This window comes from Copadichromis virginalis, linkage group LG17 (assembly GCF_057382275.1).
Source record: "Copadichromis virginalis isolate Kocher_CV1m ecotype Utaka linkage group LG17, C_Virginalis_male_GT1.1, whole genome shotgun sequence".
NCBI classification, from domain to species: domain Eukaryota; kingdom Metazoa; phylum Chordata; class Actinopteri; order Cichliformes; family Cichlidae; genus Copadichromis; species Copadichromis virginalis.
Window position 1 is genome coordinate 25,087,548 of NC_140634.1, and position 21,479 is coordinate 25,109,026.

Here is a 21,479-nt window from a genome sequence, read left to right on the forward strand (position 1 = left end):
GAACAATGTTCAGAGCTAAATAAGTTACACCTTTGTTGGCTCGACAAACTGAAGCCAGCCACTGTTGGTTAAAGGCTACAGTTTATGTGGAGTGAAACTGAAGAAGTTCAAGATGTGGTGAACTGTGTGAACCTGTGTCCATATTTGACTCTAGCTGCTGCAGAGAAGCTGCAGCTCTGACTGTGCCAGACTTTTGCTCCTTTTATTGTTTGGTTATTGGTACCAGTCAGTTGAACACCAGCACATAGTCTACACCTTCCAACCCGGGTATTAAAGAGTTTTTAGTTTGCAGGATACATTTGTTGGACTTGAGTCTTTAAATTTCCTGTGTTGAAGTTGTGGGAGAGCAGGTTGTCAATGCTCGTGTTTATGCCATCATTAATTGAAGCAGCCAATGAAAGGGCTGGGCAAGTTATCACATCTTAGAATTTTGCCTTCCGGCATCTATAGAAAAACAAGATATTGGGGATAAAAGGATTTACTCTTTTGCATTTATTTTTTTATTTTTTCCCATGCACACTCCTGTACTTTATAGCAGGCTGTGTTTGCACTTTCCTAAAACCTCAAACTCAGTCAGTTTATTTCGGTTTGAGACAAGAGAACTAAACAAGAGCCTTGAGCCAACAAGATCTTTCTGGAGGAAATGCACGTCGCATAGTTTCTGTCTAAGAATCATTAATGGCTGTCTGTGACTTTATTTGTCTCCAGATCTCACCCGGTCTGCTTTTGGCGAAATATGACAAAAAGCTCTGGCTTTGGCTCTCCATCTTCAGCCTCTTCTGCACCCACAGGTTTTCTGCAGTTTAGACAGGCCAGCATGAACTAACAGTTGCCTTTGCACGACACGCTATGCGGTCAAAAACACACTCCTTAGTCCGGGCCCAACTCCTGTGTGACCCACTGTCCACTACCTTTATTTTTTTTTTTCATGTATTCTTTTGGTTCAAGGAAATCTCCTGTAAAAGGAGATGTTTTCAAGTTCAATAACAACAAAATGTGCTAACCATATTGATTGTGGTTAATATTTTTGCTGTACTTGAGCTACATTACCAAAACCAAGCTCAATAACACCACTAGATCGCAAGAAACTGCAAAGCAGATAAGCCATCCTTGTCTTCTTGGTCTTAAATTTTTGCAAAACATCTTTTCATTATAGAGAAACTGGGAGATAAGGAGGGACTGGTCATGGAAAAATAGGAACTTTAATAATATAATTATAACCTTGACGAAATGGCTCACACAGAGGGTTTTTATTAACATTTAGCAATTTGTAATTAGTGTTGGCTTTATGATCAGTGTAATATCACATGATCATATGATCTGTGCATTTCTTTTTATCTTATTTCATGTGTTCTTGCTTAGCTCCTAAAACAGAGGATCTGTTGTATTAGTGCTTCATTATGGGCTTCTTTGGACTCCATGCATGCATCATGTGAATGTCACAAGCAAGCATCACATGGAGTTCTGTTTACATAGAGTGCATTGATGACTGCGCTTTTTTCCAGGCCCAGATTGTCCCTAAAATCAATTCCTGAGATTCTGCACTTTTCTTTGGCTTGAAATCTGAAGTTGTTTCTTTTTATACTTCAGCAAAGGATCAAGAAGGACGTGCGTCTTTCAGTGTAGTTCTTATGTATAGGGCCACCAATTACATTTGCACTCTGATATTCCCTCACCAGTTTGATGCAGCAGCGCTATTGGACGATGAATTAATTGGCCGTTCCTTAAATCAGTGTTTGACTTCGGTCACGGTGGTTGCGCCACATGGTTCTTGTTTCTAGCAGCCCATCTATCTTCAAACCCTTTATTTGGAGTGAAAATGACAGCCAGGACTCACTGCTCCTTTTATCCATTCTTATTCTTCCGCAGTTGTCTTCTCACTGTTGAGCTCACTTAGTTGAATACCAGGGAGAAAATAAAAAAGAGTGGAAATTGCTGCTGGAGACCTTTGCCTGCAGGCTTCTTGTGTCTTTATCTTTTATTCTAGACAGACAGTACTTCTGTAGTGCAACTGTGTTTTCATGCCCATGTGCCTGGATAGTCAATCTTCCTGTGTGCCTTGTTATTTTAAACAGCTGTTGTATAAATATTCATGTTTTGGAGTTTGCACAAATATTCCTGGAATGGTTTTAGGCAATAACAATAATCTGTGTAATCTCTGGTGTTTACTTATCATTATTCAAATTCCGATGATACACACGCCTTAATTAAGCTGTAAAGTAACAAGTTGTTGCTGCACTGTGTGATTCCAGGGAAAACCTGTAGGGACTCCAGACTCCGGGGCCTTCTTCCGTGTCTTGTCTGAACATGGAGTCTCTTCAATGTTCACAGCGCCCACTGCTATGCGTGCTATCCGCCAGCAGGACCCCCAAGCTACAATTGGAAAAAAATATCCACTGACCAGGTACAGAGCAACAAAATAAATGTTTTTGAATCAGTGGGGATTGGTGCTAAAGCAACAAATGGATGGATATGGAATTGAGATAAAATTCCTTTCTTCCTTCTTATGTGAGAATTTATTGTTTTTCTCATGTGTATTTGCAAAACAAAGCAAAGCAGCATAGCGATGTTACTGCGTGACTGCAGTTATTTCTGACATGTTATACACCGTCTGATACAAAAGATGGTAGTAGGTTTTTATGGACTCATTTTGAAAATTTAAAGTTTTTTTGGTTGTTTGTTTTTGAGACATAGCGATCATATCCAGGTACTCCGGCACAATCGAAAGACATGGTTAGGTTGACTGGCAGGACTAAATTGGGGAGAGGCGAGAATGTGAGAGGGAAAGACTGTCAGTACATATCTAGTCCTGCAACAGACCGGCGACCTGTCCGGGCTGTACTTGCCTTTTGTCCCATGACCTATAATAGCTCTTTGAGGACCTGCAGTTTGCAACATTTCTCAGTTGGTGTAATTTCACAGGATGTGAAACGCTGTGAAATAACCATGTTACAGCAAGCAAATGAGAAAAACCTCATTTAATCCAATGAAGGTAATTTCACAAAACGAAATGGCCTAAAAAGGTTAATAAATGCACTAAAGGAAGAGTTAAGTTGAATGTGAAGAGCTCAATAACTTTTCAGCCTTGGAGGTTTCAACTTGATTGTGATTGTAGTTATTTTTCATTTTCAACCCTAATGTTGATCCAAAACCTTAAGCCTAAGAACCCCATGCAAAGGTTTTTGGGGATTCTTTCTTTTAGCGTAGCCTCAGCCTGTAAGACTATGATCTTTGCCCTTATTATGATGGCTACATGGACTGAAACTGAGAGATAATTGCATATTATCTTGGGACTCTGACGAACCTGCTGGGTGAGAGAACAGCAGCTATATCCATCAGCTGTCAGTGGCAGAGGACTTTGAAACGCCAGGAGTGACTTGTTAAAGCATCTCATGGCTGACGGTTGTCCGCGCAGCCTCTCGTTAGTCTCTGGCCATCTGCTGATGCACAGCCCTCTCCCACCTCTGTTGCTCACAGTCTGTACCCTCAACTCGACCCGCTCGAGTGTTAATCACGATAGATAACAAGCAACAGCATCTCACTGACTGCAGCCCACCTGTGTTAAATCACTCTGCGTGATCAGGTGAAGGTCGTCTGTAGCTCCGAGTTAAAAACAAACATTTTTCATGGTATTAGTTTAACTTGGATTAAATGCTTCATGAGATTTTGTTAATTCTTTGGCACAGAGCGTAAAAATGTACGGGGGGTTTGTGTCAGTCTGTTCCGCAGTCTGAAAACGCCACTTAGCACACAATCATAAAGCAATTCTAAGTGGGAATGACCTATGGCCCTAGTGAATCATTCAGTAACTCTGGCATTGTGTGCTGAATCGACGATCTCTTGTTGTTCCCTGTGCTGAATGCATAGCACCTTTTTTAAAAGCTCTTTCTGCAGTCAGAGATGATGTTTCTGCTGTATTTTTTTTTTTGCTTCACATATTGTTGAAATCTCTCCTCTCAGCTGTGACCCTGCCACAATCAGTCATTTAGGCAACTGTTCCCGTGTACACTTCCTTGTTCTTAATGCATTTTTTCCCCTTGGCAGAAGCGCATTTGTAAAAGATTGCTGCAATTCCCGTTGGTTTTGAGCAAGACAATTTGCCATCATACACATGCTGCATTATAAAAGCAGCATTAAAACAGGGTTTCTTTGTGGTGCAGTCATTGTTCCAAAAAAGAGCTTTCATTCCAATCAAATCTGGCTTTTTGATGCTAATACAGTGAATTCAAAATGCTTTAAGTGTAGAAGGCTGTTAATCACAGTTTACGTGTCAGTTCAAATCTGTCTTGAGTGCTTAATTTGCTACACAAAAAGAAGGAAAGCTATTTTTTCACTTATCGTCAGTCATTATAAACACAATCCTGCATATAAACAGTCAGAATCTGTAGGGAAGATTTTTGATACCAAGATGATCTTTTGTAATCTGAGTAATGATCACAAAACATTTGAGGAAATCGCAGCTTCTTGAAATTTGTCAGCAGTTGTAAACAGTGTGCAGGCAGTCTTTAATCAGCTATCTGTTATTCATTATCTGGTTGTCTTGGCTCTACTAGAAGCCCTGAAATATTGGCTGCTGTCTCTGAAATCATTAAACTATAATCCATGAGTTCCCAGATTGATTTTTCTAGGCTTACATGCATATCATAATAGTCTGTGTATGTTGTCCCATCAAAATGCCTGTCTCGATGCCTGGGACGGGCTTTGTGATGTATTTTTTTGAGCCGTGTTGTTGTGGTTGAAATCTAATCATTTATTTCTGTTAGCTTAGTATTTATATTTGGCTTCATGTAGCTTGTGTTTTTTTTGTTTGTTCTTTTGGGTTCCTCATGTCCTTTTGTATTATGCTTCAGTCTGTTCTTTGAATTTTTATTCTAGTGTATTTTCAATGTAAGGTTCTGCTTTTATTCTGGTTTATTTATTTTCATCATTACTTCCAGCAAGGACGTCATATTTCTGGTAGCAATTGTGTGCCTGTATGTCATCACTGTGTCAGTAAATAAGATGGCTCGAAAAGTTTTGTTTTTAATGATTAAACTTTACGGGGGTGTAGAGTGAGGTCATGTTAACAATCTGTTAAAATTTGGCTTGCATTGACCAAAGTGTTCAAGGTCAACTTAATGATTTATTTGTTAAAATGGACAGAAAGCCATATAACTTGGAAACTAGGATTCTTGTCTTGTCTTTATTCTAGTAGAATAAAGATTAAGATTATGAAAGATTATTATGGCTCATTTTTTATTTAAAATTTATAGCAAATTATTTTTCTTTTTTTCTTTTTTTTCTTGTTTGTTTTTTGGGATCCTGCTCAACTTTTCAGTTCTTATATTTGAATTTGGATTTCTGTTATTATCTTCTTGTTATTCTCTTGTGACCTGATTTCTGTTTAGTTTGTCTTTTTAGAGAATAGTGCAGTTCTTCGTGTTTGGGGTTAGGATTGGTCTCCTTTATTTCCTGTTTCACTTTGTAGGTTTGTTCCATTTTAGTTTTACTTTCCAATTTCAGTGATTTCTTGCTTGTGTTCACCTGCTGTTCGTTGTGTGGGATTTAACCTCCTCATGTGTTGAAATTTGTGTCTGTGTATATAAATAGTCCTGTCATTGCATTGTTCAGAGTTATGTTGTACTAGTATGCTGTATATCTCTGGTCCAACAGTCCTCTTGTTTCTGTTTCATAGTACTTTTTGAATGTTTGGATTATTGTTGATCATACCTTCATGAATTCAAAGATTTTGGACTGGGTGTCTTTTGGGTTATCAGCAAAAAATGTTGATTTTATGCCTCCTGCATCGTGAACTCAGGTCCTTAAAAACAAACAATAATCATAATAGCAGATGATGAAAGCCCCGTCCTGTGAAATACAGAAGGATATGTCAGTGGTAACTTTAGGTTTAAATGTTTTTTAATGGAAGTAATAAAACCTTTCAGAAAACTCATGTAACTTTGTTACAAATGCATAGCTTCATGCCAGAGAAACCTCAAATACCCCTCGTACATCTGTGGATAATTGACTCTGAGATGCACAAGCACACCTCGTCAATGCGCTTGAGAAATATCATTTGTTACCATAGACGTGAAAAATGCATTGAAACTCTGTCTACAAGGGTGTCTGAAGCTGTAATGGCAGCAGCGCTCTCTATAAATGTAGTATGAAAAAAGGACCTGCCTCTTTGTCCCCAGTATCTTAACAGGAGAAAACTAAGTCATTGCTGAGAGCCTCACTGTCCAAAAGTGACAAAGTCCACTATCCATTGGATAGTGCTTTTTAGTACATAGTAAAATCTGGTGTTTTTTAAAGGTGGTAGTGTTTACAGTGTGTTTGTCTTTTATTAAAACAGATCAGTGGTTCCTAACATTTTTTTTATCTAATGCTTCATCAAAACTTCATGTTCCAATGTGTTCAATTCAGCCAATTTTACATTTGATGTTGACTATTTTTCCTTTTAGGAATAATTTTAATTAACTATTTAATTCAGCCAGTAGTTTAATTTGTTTACCTACTCTTTTGGCCAAAAATATTAAATTAAAAAAAATACACCTGCTAACTGTGCTTTTAGCTATTAATTGGCTTTTTTTTTTACATACAGAACTTTAACTAGACATTTCAGGTGTTCTTTCAGTATATTTCTAACAATTTAATTTGTTAATTTTACATTGTTACCTAACAGTAACAGCTGCTCATCAGAGCTAAAGCTAATTATTTGTTTTTTGCTTTATTGGTTTTAACTATTGTGTATTAAATTTAGCTAACATTTTCTTTTGCTTATCTGTTATTTAGACCAACTCTTAACTGCTAGCCATACTTTTTTTTTTTTTTTTAAGTTTTCAGATCGTTATTTCAGCTCTATTCCCAGGTGGTTAATTGAATTTGTTCATCCAATAGGCAGTATTGAATGACGAGACCATAACAAGAGGCCAAACTTGCAGTAGCAAATCGACAAACACTGCAAAAGCATAGAAAATATGAGGGGAAAGGGTTAAATAAAACACAACTGGAGTAGAAAAAAACGACTTCAGAGGGTTTAGTCTTGCCCAAGGATAATTCGACATACACAGGGATCGAACCAACCTTTTGATTAGCTGACAACCCACTTTACCTCCTGAGTCACCTGTTACCTATTTATTTATTTTTAAAGATTTCTTGGATTTCTTATGACTGTCTATTAAACTTACCTGTGTTTGCCCATTAATATTATCTAACTTCTAAACCTCCTCATGTCTATTTGCTTCTACAATTAAATTTCAGCTTTCATTATTTTAGATTGATACTTAAGCAGTACTATCATAGGGCAGTTCAAATTTATTTATATAACACCGAATCAGAACTACAGTCACGTAGTGTAATAGCTCAGGGTCACCTGCCTTAATGCTCAGCTTTCAGTTTAATTATAACATGATGCAGATACACTGCTGCATTGTTCAGTTGCAGCTCTGCACGTTAACATGTTCACAAAACAGAACACACACTTCAGGTGTATTTTCCTTTGATTAACTGTTTCTCATATCACATAATAAGCTTGGAGCATATTTGCGCTTTGTAAACTAAAACTCAACCTTGACAACAAAGAATGTTTCCTACTCTGTCTGCTTCAGGGTCAAACTGTATTGTAGCCTTATCTTTACAAAATAGCCAAGATAAATAGCTGTTGATGCCCTTAAGAGGGTCAACTTACCACTCAGAGCATGCATTCAGTGGCTACTTCATCAGGTACAACTCCTTGAGTGCAACCCCCCCCCCAACTAAATGGTAAGTCTTATAACGTCAATAAATTATTCAAATGAACAGGCAACACAATATTGTGTCATTATAAATCAATTCAGAAGCCTGCTTCATAGTTTGGATTGACAAATTGGAGCACTTTCAATCCTGAATCTATGGGGCAGTTTTGTGAAACTAAAGATGGTAGCTTTCCCACTCCTACCACTGAAGAGCCAATCACTATCCTAACATAGAAACATACATGGATTGGATATTTCAGTAGGTACACCTATTCAAATTGTCGTTCATGCAAATAACTAATTAGCCATTAACATGGGAGCAATTCATTGGGTTTAGGAATGTACGCATGATCAAGGCGACCTGCTGAAGATCAAACCAGACGTCAAAATGGGAAACAAAGGCGATATAAGTGACTTTGAACATGTCATGGTTATTAGTGCCAGATGGGTGAAAAAGTATTTTAGAAACCACTGACCTACTGGGATTTCCCCTCACGAATATGTCTAGGGTTTACTGAGACTGGTCTGGAAAAGAGAAAATATCCAGTGAGCAAGAGTTCTCTGGGTGAAAACGCCTTTTTGATGCCAGAGGAGAAGGGCCAGGCTTCTTTGAAGTGTTAGGTAGTCAACTCGACACAGCTAAGGTATGGAGAAGATAAACCTTAAAGCAAATGGGCTAGAAGTGGAAGAGTACACCAGGGACACAGTTTTGGCATCATGAAAGCATGGATCCATCCAACCATCCTTCTATCCATCCTTCCATCCATTCATCCTTCCATCTATCCGTCCTTCCTTCCTTGTATGAACAGTTCAGGTGGGATATATTCTTGGCACTCTGAGCCCTTAGTACCCATTAAGCATAGTTTAAACACCACAACCATGCTGACTATGTCTATCCCTTTATGATCACAGCTTACACCATATCCCAAAATTCAGCGCATCTCAAACAGTATTTTGAACCAGACAATGATTTCACCGTACTCAAACGACCTCCGCAGTGACCTTATCTCACTCCAATAGAGCACATTTGGGATGCGGCGAAACAGCAGATTTGGATCATGCATGTACAGAAATCTGCAGCAACTGTGTGATGGTGTCGTGTCAAGATTTTATATTTGTAATCGCTCAGTGGGAGAGGAAATGATAGTCGCAAAATGCAGAAACACAAAATAAACTGGAAATGTGTTTTGTTTTTTTTTTTCAGTGTTGTTTTAAACACCAGTGGTTGTCCAGAATTTCACAACTGGTACAATTTTACTGAAAACATAACGCAGATGGTTAGATTAACTCAAACTGAGGTCTAAAACGGTTTCTTTGCTGCTTTGGCAACAGCTAAATCATCACCCTCCCACCACAGTCTCCGAGGTCACATCGTCTGCTTTAATCTGTTAACTCCTCAAAGAAAACTTGAATACCACCTTTGAATTGAATAGCGAGACATGTGGTGGTGGGAATAGACTTGCTTTCAGCTAGAACATAAGGCCCCTACAGGGACAGTCTAATTATTCACTTATTTCATGTAATTCAGCTCAAGTCCTGTGCACAAAAAATCTGACTGCTGAAGGATGGTTTGATGATTGTTAAGTCCCGTGGCTTGATCCTTGACATATTTGATATTTTCTATTTGTTTAAGCCCTATTTTAAGCTATTCATCCTCAGCATGATATTATGACTCAATGAACTTGAGATCTGCATTTTTGATTGTTTATTTATTTTGTTTATTGCTGCATTGGTAGCAGTATTCTCATCCTTGTGTTATGGAGCAACATTATCATTTCTTTGAAGTGTTTCTGGCCACCTGGCAAACCTGTCTCCATTGACTCCACTAACTCCTGAGGGAAATATCTGGCTCTTTAGCTGCTAAATGCTTCAACTAGGTTCGCCAGCTTGCTGCTAACTCTGTCTGTATGCTGCATTGTGCTGGGAAAGCGACTGTCTGGTTGGGTTTTTTTTTAGGAGTTTTTCCCCCCTAAAAATCAGCTTCCTGTTGTAGCTGCAAATGCTACTAAGAGAAAAGAAATTGAGGAAAACTGTAAGGGTCCATAGATGGGTAATTCTTTCAAGGTTAATCACGTCATAGATAGATGTGATCGCCCTAATGTTTTCGTATCGCCCTAATGTTTTCACTTACAGTTATAGCTGCTTTAAAGTGCTCTTTTGGCACACACATAAGCAGTCAAAGTTAGTGTAGTGCTCCTGACAACATGACGTGATCTGATTTAATACATATCAGTGTAAAAGTTTACATCAATGCCAGAGTTCAGTTCAGTTTTATTTATGTAGCTCCAAATCAAAACGACATCGACACACTTTATATTATAAGTTAAAGACCGCACAATAATACAGAGAAAATAAATGTTAGTCAAAAAGAAGCTCTATTACAGGTGGTAATAAATACAAAAAGTCAGCAGTCATTGAAGAGGTAGAGTAGTGATCACTACACTACCTCTTCAATGACTGCTGTGCCTAAAATGTAGCCTAGGGTTGGTGGGTTGTTCTTAAAAGCTTTTAGCGACCAGGTAACAACGCTTTGAAAATAAATATGAGCAGCCATCAGGAGGAGTGGATAACAGGGGAGAAATAAGAGAGACTGAAGATAGAAACTGTAGTGTTTGGGTTCACTAGCAGGGCATGAACTCGGGGAGTATCAGTTATCCAAAAAAAGTAGCAGAATTCTGAAGATGAACAAGAAGGGTCTAAGGGCAGGTTGGATTTGAAGGAGTTTGTTGGGTTTTTTTTAGGTACTGCATGATTAAGGGGCTCATCGCTGCTGTCTGTAAGGTCATATTGAGGGCATGTGGTTTGGTGGGGAAAAGAGCAACTCAGAAGGACTGTAGGTAGGCTTCAGAGTTTCAGGGGAAGGAAAAAGTGGAATTCACTGTTGATGGCTTTGACATTTAAAGCATGAGGCTAATAACTCTGGGATTTGAGAAGATGCTGAAGATAAACAAGCTTTCACCTCCACTGTCCTGAAAAGAAGGAAAACTGTTGAAAAAGAATGGGTTTTGTCAGCAAAAGTGTCACGAACTATTCGCTTAAATGAGACCAATTAAGCTTGCTCTGATTTTCTGATTTACAATTAGGTAAATACGTTTTTGGGATGGATGTAATTTTGCCTCACACAATGAGGTTTGACTGAAGTTTAGAGTTACAGCTTTTATTCAGGGAGTTTAACAAAAGCATTGCGTTAACTGTTACGAGGAGGACATTAGCTATAATGGACTCTTTCAGATAGAGGAGGATGACCTGCACCAATACCCAGTGTAAGCTGATAATGCTGTATTTTGAACAACTGATTTTGGATATCTACTCTAGGAGTTAGGGTTGGTGTTTGCTATTTATACTTCGTCATTTGGTCTTTTCTTGAAGACCAAACGGCTGTGGATCAAAAGCCTCTTACTTAATTTAAAGCTGCTCTAAACGAAATAAAAGGCAAAAAAACAAACGAACATACCTTGAAAGTTGTACGCTCTCTTTCTGCAGCTTTTCCTCTCCTTTCTCATTTTTGTCACTAGATGAGGGATTTTAATTTTCTAAAAGCCAGTCATTTCTGACTTTTGACTTTTTGTGCCAGTCAAACCGCTTCAGAGGACCTTTGCTTAATCCATTGTTTGTGTTTACCTCCTTTACACTATATCCTTACATGCAGCTCATCGAATCTAGTCTGAAAAGATGTGTGATTTGCCAAAGAGCTTGGCTGTGCTGAAGCCTGTAAAACTGCTTCAGATGAGGTACAAGAGTCTTTCTCCGAACCTTTGATTTACACTAGGCTGAAAGTTTATAATGGATTTTTTTTGCCCACTCATTCCAAAAGCAGGTTGCCTATCTTGCCTTTATGAAAAGTGAAGTCAAATTCTGGAGTACTGAGAGAGATAGTCACTAATAGTTTCTAATTTGGGTTCTCACGGTTGATTTAACCCAGTGTTTTACCCTTGCAGCACCGTTGGCAATAAAGGAGTAAATTACATACAATTTTAATAACACATTGAAATGCACATAAATGACCAAATCAGTGAAGCGTACTCCATAACTGGGAGCTAGAATTTGTGTGTAGGCTGGAAAAGAGAAACCAGTAGGCAGTCATGATCACTAATGAGAAATTAATAGGCCTCAGCTTTGTCAAGTTAGGACTTGGACTTTTTAAAAAAAATTAAAGATATTTGCTGTACAATTATTCCACCATGGAAAAAGAACACTGAAGAAATCGTTAAAAGCCCCAAATTACCATAGCGTTCAGGCCCATGATGAGTCTGTGTAAATGTCTAACACACTCACCACTGCTGTACATGTAGTAGTCCAACTTTAAAGTCTTGAGACGTCTATGGTTTGGGCATTGAACATCGATTTTGATTTATTCCGACTGTTCCTCTGAGGGAGTGAATATGCCTTGCTTCCTTAAGGTGATTGACAGATGTGTTCTGTGTCCCCGCAGGTTGAGGTCATTATTCGTGGCAGGAGAGCGATGTGATGTGGAGACCCTGCAATGGGCAAAAAGGAACTTTGGAGTTCCTGTTCTGGATCACTGGTGGCAAACTGGTAGGAAGAATTTTACTTTCTAAAGACGGAAGCAAAAGAAAGCAAGAGATTTGAATTGGGGAAGGATATTTTTATCTTCGTGACAGACTGGATATAAACTGAACTGGGGAAGCTTCTTGCTAAATAATCTTGTTCCATGCATTCCCTTTAGGCCAAGGTTTCATGTTGAACAGAAGCCGGAAAACTGAAATAGCTGGCTCATTCTTAAACATCCCTCACTGAGCTGTGCAGCAACCCTTTTATTTCTTGGGCCTGTATCATCACAGGACGGCCAGGCTGGCATACAAAAGTTAACTTCATAGACTTAATACCCCTGTTTTTTTTGTTTTTTTCTTCTTTTGTGGTTGATGTCAAAATTGTTAAAACATTTATCTTTTACCATATGCTCTGAGTGAACTGCAGTTTTAATTATGCCATTATATGAAGTTAAGAAGCACTTTTTTCTTAAAATTTAGGGACAAAGTCCTTTTGATATGGAAAGGATTTCAAAGACTTGAAGTTCTTTATTAGCATGAACTCCATGAGATGATGTAATTTAACTTGATCTTTAAGAATCAGCCATTCTTTAACCTTATCTGCTTGAGATGACTATAAATGTGAGCTTTCCTATATTTTATTAGCACCTTGACATTAACTTGACCTCGAGCAAAGGGCTACTCCAGAAAATCACTATTCCCCAAAATGCCTGCTGACATAATTTAGCACATTTTTATCACACTTTCCTCTGTGATTAATCCTTTGTACGGTTAGTATCACAGTTTGGGGGATTAGACCCTCTCTGATGGGGGAACTGTAGCACTTTAAGCTTGAAATTCAAGCTTTTCTGGGAACCCATCATCACTCTAGTGATATGGCATCATACACAGCAAAGGGATTTATAGACATGATAGTCAGATAAATGGCTTGGAGGGTTAAGAGAGAAGTCAAAAAATGTCATTGTTGCATTTATTATTGTATTTTTAACATATTCAAAGTGAATCAGATAACATATGACAGTTGTGCCCATTTTATCATATGTATTTACCAAGGCTGAGTTCATTACTTGCTATAATAGTTGTCATTCTGATGGGACTATAGATTTTCTTTTCTCAAGTGGTCACATTGCCAAGCAGCACTGACACAAGAAGCTTGGCTGGTGTGTCCTTATAACTTATTTTACTTTGCAATGATATGTAGGGTGCCCAGATATCCCTCTTTAAATGAGACTGCACAGCAGTTATATCCCCCCCCTCCCGTCCCACATCTTAAGACAACGTTCCACATTTTGACTGGCCCTGGAGGGCATGTACTTTTCTTAAAGTCCGTTTTTTACCATTGCATTTGAAGGGAAGTCTATTTATTCTAGTCAAACAGTGGTTAGCCTATTCGGTGCTATGTCCTGTGAAAGCCACAAATCGCAAGTTAAAGTTACAGATTTTGTTGAATATAATTGGTTATTCACGCATGAGAAAATATTGTGTGAAGTGACACAGTATATGCATGTCAAACTTGGCTAAAAATTGTTCAAATAGGCTTACTTTTCTGAGCTACTTTTTCGCTGAAACTGTTACACTGTTACCAGGCATAACAGCAGCTGAAATAACAGTGAATTTATAAGAGAAAATGGGACTATAAGAACAAATGTCAGCTTATTTTCTTATTTTACTTGCTGAGGGAGAAAGTTAGAAAAGCTAAACTCAAATATAGTATATTTGACTACCTCCAAGCCTTGTTAATACATCCTACTTTGTTCTACAAATACTGTTTGTCTCACATTTAACTTGTTGGGATGTGTTGTGGTCACCATACCCATCTGGGATCCTGAGATGTGAGGACTGATCTATGCATTTAATGAAGAGATAAAGAGGAAGGAAAAGAATCAGGGGGACGGTGTCCATCTGTTCAGGGGTGTAAATTCAAATTGCTTTTTAGCTGAAGCATGCTTTGAGTTAGACAGCTTAATGCTGAGTCTTTCTGTTTGTTGGTGCACACTTTATAATAATACATATACATAAAACAAGATTTAACTGATCGTATTGATTTTTCATTTAAACATGAATGTAGGAATTTGTGGTTAGTCAGCCCTGGTGCAAAGGGCTTTTCACCTGGGTCTATCTGAAAATTTCCATTTTCATAGTCAGTTACATTGCCGCTTTGTACTTTGGATTAATGGTCTCCCCAGAAAGGTGAATTCTGATCATCATTTTTTAAAAGCGTCATATGTCCTTTAACTTCCTGGGTGGAGTTTGTGGTTTTTGAAAGAGAGCACAGGCTTCCTTTCTTCATCTTCCAGTTAACCTGTGGCACACCATGACTGTTGTTATTCAGGGGAGTAAGATATGTAATTGAACTCTTGAGTTCTAGCTCTCACTGCACTGTTTCTTTTGTATTGATTCTTCAATGAGAAAGACCTTATTAGCTTTTTGAGTGGGAGGCTTGAATCCACGCAGCATGCTAATGTCATGTCCTCCATCACACCCATAGTTTCATTTCTTTAGTTCTCTTGAACTAATGAACTATGATAAATATCGTCAGCCACAGTGACAGAACACAATTATTATTATGCCGCTTTGTTTTTTAATATCTTGTCAGCACGGATGGGGGATCGATGTTGGAGAAGATGACATCCCTGTGTTAAATATGGAATCAATACTGTGGGGAAACCTTTGACCTTCAGCGTTGGTACATGCAGGGCACTCCAATCTAAGAACAGATTAGCCTGCTTGGTTGATTGTGTTGTCCAGCATGAATTGAAATATAAAGAGCTTTACATTTTGTGTCATAGAATTGTGAGCTATTAAACTGAGGTCATGGGAGTTTCTCCAACTACTCAGCATGTTTTTGGGACTTGGAAAAGGCACATTTGTTCTTGGGGTTTCCTAATGGGGGGTACATTAAACGTTTAAGATATCAGGCCTTTTGCTGTTGTTTTTTGTTTCCATAATTACAATGATATGGATTCAGTAGTGGTCTATTATGATGAAGAGACCAAAAGATCATAAGGGTTCATGGGCTAACCCATAGTGATGGAATGAGAAGTGCAGTTAGTCAGTGTCTTTTGACTGGGAGGTCTGAGTACGTCTGCTCAAACTGCTGCCACTGTGCCCAAGATCAGAATAGATTCCACAAATTGTAGTTTGAGTCCATATTGTTGAATTTTGGTATGCCCACATTTCAAAACTTTTGAACACCCCCAGAATAGCTGTTCCTTTCCAAAAACCAGTCGTGTCTTGCCAGAAGAATTTTGAGCCTTTACACACCTCTCCTCACAACAAACTTTCCAGGTAATTCAGCCTGTGCTGGCTATGGGTAACTGGTGAATAAAGAGTAGAACAACATCTTGCCTAAAGGCAAAAGCAACTTTAGGATTTAAGTAATGAAAGCCTTGGCTGGGAATCCACAGTATGTCTGTTTAATAATGTAGTGAAGCTTTGTGCATCACATAAAGATATATTTACATTATTTAAAACATTCTATATACAAACAGTGCATTGCTTGCCAAACCTCACCCTGTAAATTTTGTTTACCACCGTGATTGATTGTCTGCAATTTAAGATAACCTTTAGGGGCACCTTTGCTTTTGTTAGGCAGAGGAACATTCAAATATGCCTGTATTTTTTGTCTCAGTACAGATAGCGTGCTTGATTTGGGGAGGCAGCCTGCATTCAGTCTAGACTGGGTTTAATGATGGGTACTCTCTTGGGTGGTGACCTTCCGATCCCTGGGCAACAGTTTCATATATTGTCGGTTATTGATTAGCACAAGAGCTGCATCGGTACTGGATCCCTTCTCTATGGTATTTCTGTTCTTAGTTTAAACACTCATAGACTCACATTTTTGTTGCATAAAGCTTTGCATGAGCATTTATTGTTCATATCGCCAGTGTGGGAGTTGAAGGGTAACGAAGAAGTAGCAGTAATCCACTGCCAAACACAAGCATGATGCTCACGAGCATTCTGCTGTCATCTTATGTAGCTGCTTTCCCTTTTATTTGTATATTAGAACCTATTGCTTTCCACCTATAGGTCCATCTCTGACTGGCAGTGCAGAGTGTTGAACCAAAACAAACACCCACTATCAAATATGTGTTGTGCAGAGCTGTTGATTTCCATCTTCCTCTCTGTAGCCTTAGTGCTTGAGAGACAGCATTGCATTCCACTTGAACATAAAGGGTGTTTGTATCAGTCAAGTTTAAATCCCACTTCCTTTTCTCTCCCTCACACACACATGCACGCACCAAAACAAAATCCTGTCACGCTCCGTGGCTATCCGAGCCAGGTGATTTATTGGGTTTGGAGAAAAACCTCTGGCGCCCTCTTGATTTCTGTCTAGATGTGTAAATCCCATTGGATTCTTCACCCCCTGCTAAACTCAATAACTGGCAGCTGGTGGCCAGCACTGCAATCCAAATGTGTTCTCCACTTTTTCACGGTAGAGTGGGTCACTCCCTGTCTCACCCTCTTTCTCTTTGTGTGCCAGGGACTGTTTGACTAGAAGCGTGTGGGTTAAAGAGACACTGCCATCACATACATATGCATTAAATCATCATAGTTTGTCATTTTGTCTTGAGGCTGCAGTTGATTTTATTTTATTTTTTTATCTGTCTGAGCTGAACACCTTTTCAGTTTTTATTTGAGCAGCAGTTGCTCTGAAGAAATTAAAACCAACAATTATATTAACACACTTGGGTATTGCATAGCCTGATACAACATATATAATGTAATCTATATACATATAATATAATTTAATATAATATAATATACAGTGGAACCCTGACTTACGAAATTAATTCGTTCCCAAAGGTTTTTCGTAAGTCGAAAATTTTCGTAAGTCGAAGCACCCATTGCGCGTTTTGAGTGAGGCGATGCTGAACGATAGGCTATAGGCTAATTGCTAACTAGAACAACAATACGTCATTCAAGTGGAAGAGCGAAGGGCAAGTACGGAAGCCAAGGGGTTGTCACATGATTCAGAAGGCATTCTGGGCATTGTAGGCTCAGCCAATCAGAGCCAGCGGATTTCGTTACTCGGGCATTTTGCCGTAACACGGGCAGAAATATTGACGTTCAGTGCCTTTTGTAACTTGAATTTTTCGTGAAACGGGGTATTCGTAAGTCGAGGTTCCACTGTACATGTATGTTTGTGCCCCCGAGTTGGTCTCCAACCAGAAATGAGCTGTACTGGCACCTCTTCCTTTCTTATGATAGTCTGGCTCATGCAAACAAAAGGTTTGAACAGAAGTGGGTTTGAACTAATGTGCTTGCATCCAGAGATGTGTGTCTGAGATGACCAAAGAGATGGCACTGGAAAGATAAGAGAAAACTGTCAGAGTCCAATCTGAAGCCTGAACTTTTTGTTCAACTTGAAATAATCCAAAAGTGTGTACAGTCATGTAAAACATTTCTCACAGGACTGAACAGTAATTTTCTGTATGACTTTATCCGCATCGTTCTTTGGCCTAATGTTGGTTTAGTTCATTGAGTTTGGCGTGTAATCATTTATGCACATCTCTCTTAAGGTCCTGCCACAGCATTTCAGTCAGGTTCAGGTCTGGACTTTCACTGGGCTATTGCAACACCTTTTTTTTCTTTTTCAGACATTCTGTTACAGATTTGCTAATCTGTTTGGGAACATTGTCTTGCTGCATGACCCAGTTTCTACCAAGCTTTAGCTGTGGGACAGATGGCCTCACATTAGATTCAGTCTTATGCAGAGGAGTTCATAGTTGACTCAATGACTCAAGGTGCCCAAGTGCTGTGGCTGTAAAACAATCCCAAATCATCATGCCTCCAGCATAGCACTTGAGTGTTGCTATGATGTGCCTATGCTGATATGCTGTGTTTGGTTTCCTCCGACTGTGGTGCTGTGCACTAAGGCCAGACATCTCGACTTTTGCCTTGTCTGCCCAAAGGACCTTGTTCCAAAAATCACACACAAAGACATTTTTTAAGTCTTTTTCTAATTTTGAATTGTGTTAACACAGACCTGAATGCTCCAATCGAACAAACTTCCAACAGGTCTGCTTATGGAGTTGGTCACATTTGCTGATGATCAGTCAATCTTGCGTTTTTGATCAGCAGCTCCTGGTTTCTACTTGCTCTCATAATTTATGAGAAACTGGTAAGGGTTTCACATGACAGTGGTCATATGACAGAAAATTAGAAAAAGCATACTTGGCCCCTTTTAATTTTCTTGCTCAAATGAGCCTTGATTACATTGTAGCTGTTTGATTCTGTAATAATGGATATGGATTTGTGAACAGGTTTATTTTATCTGTCTTACTGTTTACTTCTGTTGGCACAGAACTCTCAAGTGTAAGTAAGAAGCAAATGATGTTTAAAAAAAAAAAAAAAAAGTTTGTATGGTGTCCTCCAGCATGAGTTTGTGAGTGAACTATCTGGGTAGGGCTGTGCGATATGACCAAAATCTCATATCCCGATATTAAGACATCTCTCGTCCGATAACGATATAAATCACAAAAATGTAACATTTTCTGTAAATTCTGTGAATCTCGGGCAGCTTGACTTGCGTGAAGTGTTTCCAGCTGCGCGTCGCGTACCTGGAGTCCAGTGTTTTAACTGATGCATGAAACTATACATTTTTAGACATAAGTTGTAACGGCCGCCGTTTTCTTTGTATTTATTACACGGCGTGCTGCGGGGAAAAGCCTGTTCTAACGTTTGAGTCTAAGGTTTAGTTTTTAGCACCTGACGGCTCTTTTTTGCTTCTCATCCATAAACACTCTGCATCTTTCACGTGATTCAGTTTATTTTGAAAAGTCTCAACAGGATCTTGAGCTTTATTGTGAAAGGTTTATGTGGAACAAGCGGACACGCGATGGTTTTACCGTCGTTGTTGCTAACGACAACGCATAAAAACAAGCCCTTGTCTGTCTGTAGTGTGGTTATATTAAATGTAAGAGAAAGAGAGAACTTGAATATAGCCACTACAGTGACCATCAAAACGATGAACAAATATTGCCGTAAACAGTTTATTTTGCGACACCGCGAAACAAAGGATAGCGTAAAATGAAACATAGACGTTTTTATATCGTCATCGATATATAGCGTTATATCGAACAGCCCTATATCTGGGAGTGTCATAATGAACACAGGTCATCGATCAACAAACTTTTAGCAATGCCAGCACCTTGACAACTCTCCTTCTTCTTCTTCAGCAGAAGAGAAGAAACTTGGTCATTGGAAAGCAGTTTAGTTTTCAAGGCTCATTTACTCCAAAATATAAATCACTGAAATAAGACACAGACTCCTTGAGAAACTCATTACAGTCAAAAACCTAAAGAGCAAAATCTGTTTGCTTATTTGGCTTTCAACTTCAAAATAAATGGGTGACAGTTTTTGCTTTTGGTGGGTAGGTGGGTGGGGGTTGGCTTTCATCTATAAATATTGATGCATCTGTCCCTCTACTTGCATGGTGCTCTTTTTGTAGTTACCAGAAAAACAGATAGAATTGAACAAAATCAATCGTCAGTGCTTGTTGCTCATAAATCTTCCCAGCTGCAAGCCTCTAATCCTGGAGTGTAATATTCAGCAGTTGAAAGCTGTAATCGATGAGGAGAAAACTGGTACCCCGAGCAATGTTGAGACGAGTAGCAGAAGAGAATAGCAGACAAAGTTTAGTAGAATAATATGGATGAATTTAGGCTTATGAGCAACATAACCTGGATTTAAAGTAAATTAAATTCAATATTTTTGTCATTGCAAGCTAAGAAACGAGCACTTGATTCTAGTCTGTTTTAACTGAGAAGCCTTAATCAATGTTAAATGAAATTAAATATTTGTCACGGTATCTTTTTGCTGATAACATACATTTGAAACCCTTCCCAGGATGGGGGCTGTCTTGTTCTGAAGCTCCTCAGTGTAAAGCTGCTGTATGATCACTGTAGCATTCTTTATTTATCAAACAGAATGTGTGTTTTCCAGCTCCTGTTAAAAGATGCATCATCCAATTCATTTCTTCTTTGACAGTATCTTTGACAGTTCAGCGGTTCATCAGCAGTGGCAGCCGCACACCACTGAAAAGATTAAAAACGACTCAGGGTTCGGTTCGTTCTCACATCTGTCTCTGGAGGATTCTCCCTGCCTTTCAGCCAAAGATGTGCCACTGCTGATTGGTAATCAGTCACACAAAAGAGCTAGCATCAGTCTGTTTTGAAAGCAGAGATCTCGCAAGCTCTACAGAGGGACCTGGAGGAAAAATTGATGTGTCATAGTGATGGGGGTAACATGACATACCACAGAGAGATTACAGGTCAAAGATTCTCTGCATAATAACCTGAAGCTTATCATTTCCAGCTCCACATTTTAATTATTCTAATCCATTAGTGAACTGTGAACCATTCAAAATATTCTCCATTCATCTAACCTCGACCATGGAAGCGACTTACTTGTGCTCTGGCTGAAATTAGCTCTTTGCATAGCCCAATGAGCTGCATGGGCTCTACTACAGCGGCTTTGTGTGATTCACATCTAAAAATTTTCTTTTTTTTTTTTTTTTATGTCAGTCATGGCTCAATTTTTTTTAAATCTTGTACTGGGCCTTGGGCCTTAGCCCTGCAGTTTTAGTTTTGCGTTTTTTTCCCCCCCTTCTTCTTCTGATTGTTTAAACGACCCCGCCTACGTTTGACCATGTGCGCTTCGAACTACTGTAACTCATCGACCATTTGAGCAAGAGAAAAAATTCACCCAGTTACTGAAAGAAGAGAAGCTGCGCTTTACAGGGATATTTGGTGCATTACGGTAGCACAAAGGTAGTGGGCTTGCAAGCTACTGCTCTGGAAAAAGAAAAGCCAATTCCACTTAGGTGCGCTTCGCACTATCATAACTCCTCGACCATTTGGGCAAGAGAGACATTTCAAATGGTGACTAAAAGACGAGAAAACGAGCTTTACAAAACTTTACGGTGCATCATTAGGAAGCACGAACTGCGACGGGTCCAATCACATGTAAGAATTAATAACTCACAGAGCAAACTGATGGGCGTGGAGAAGGCCCCAAAACTTTATTGTACATATTTAGTATAGTTCATATTTAAAGTTGATGTTGTTTTACATTTTGTTCCTGTTGAATATCAGTTTCCACTTAGTTATAAATCTGAAAAAACAGAGTCTGATTTTTATTTTTTTCCACTTTTAACTGTTGTTCCATTGTCACAACAATACAATAATGTAAAATGACTCCCAGATATTGAAAGCTGAGGTTATTCTGAAAAAAGGGGCAAAAGAATTCA

General features: G+C 38.8%; 1 protein-coding gene across 1 annotated transcript in view; it reads left to right on the forward strand.

The window, feature by feature from the left end:
• Window positions 1–21,479, forward strand: part of acss3 (acyl-CoA synthetase short chain family member 3) — a 64,601-nt gene that overhangs the window by 8,728 nt on the left and 34,394 nt on the right. Inside the window, exons 8-9 of the mRNA XM_085437301.1 lie at window positions 2,253–2,404; window positions 12,148–12,251. Coding sequence (XP_085293427.1) covers window positions 2,253–2,404; window positions 12,148–12,251 — 256 coding nt within the window. The remainder of the gene's footprint in view (window positions 1–2,252; window positions 2,405–12,147; window positions 12,252–21,479) is intronic.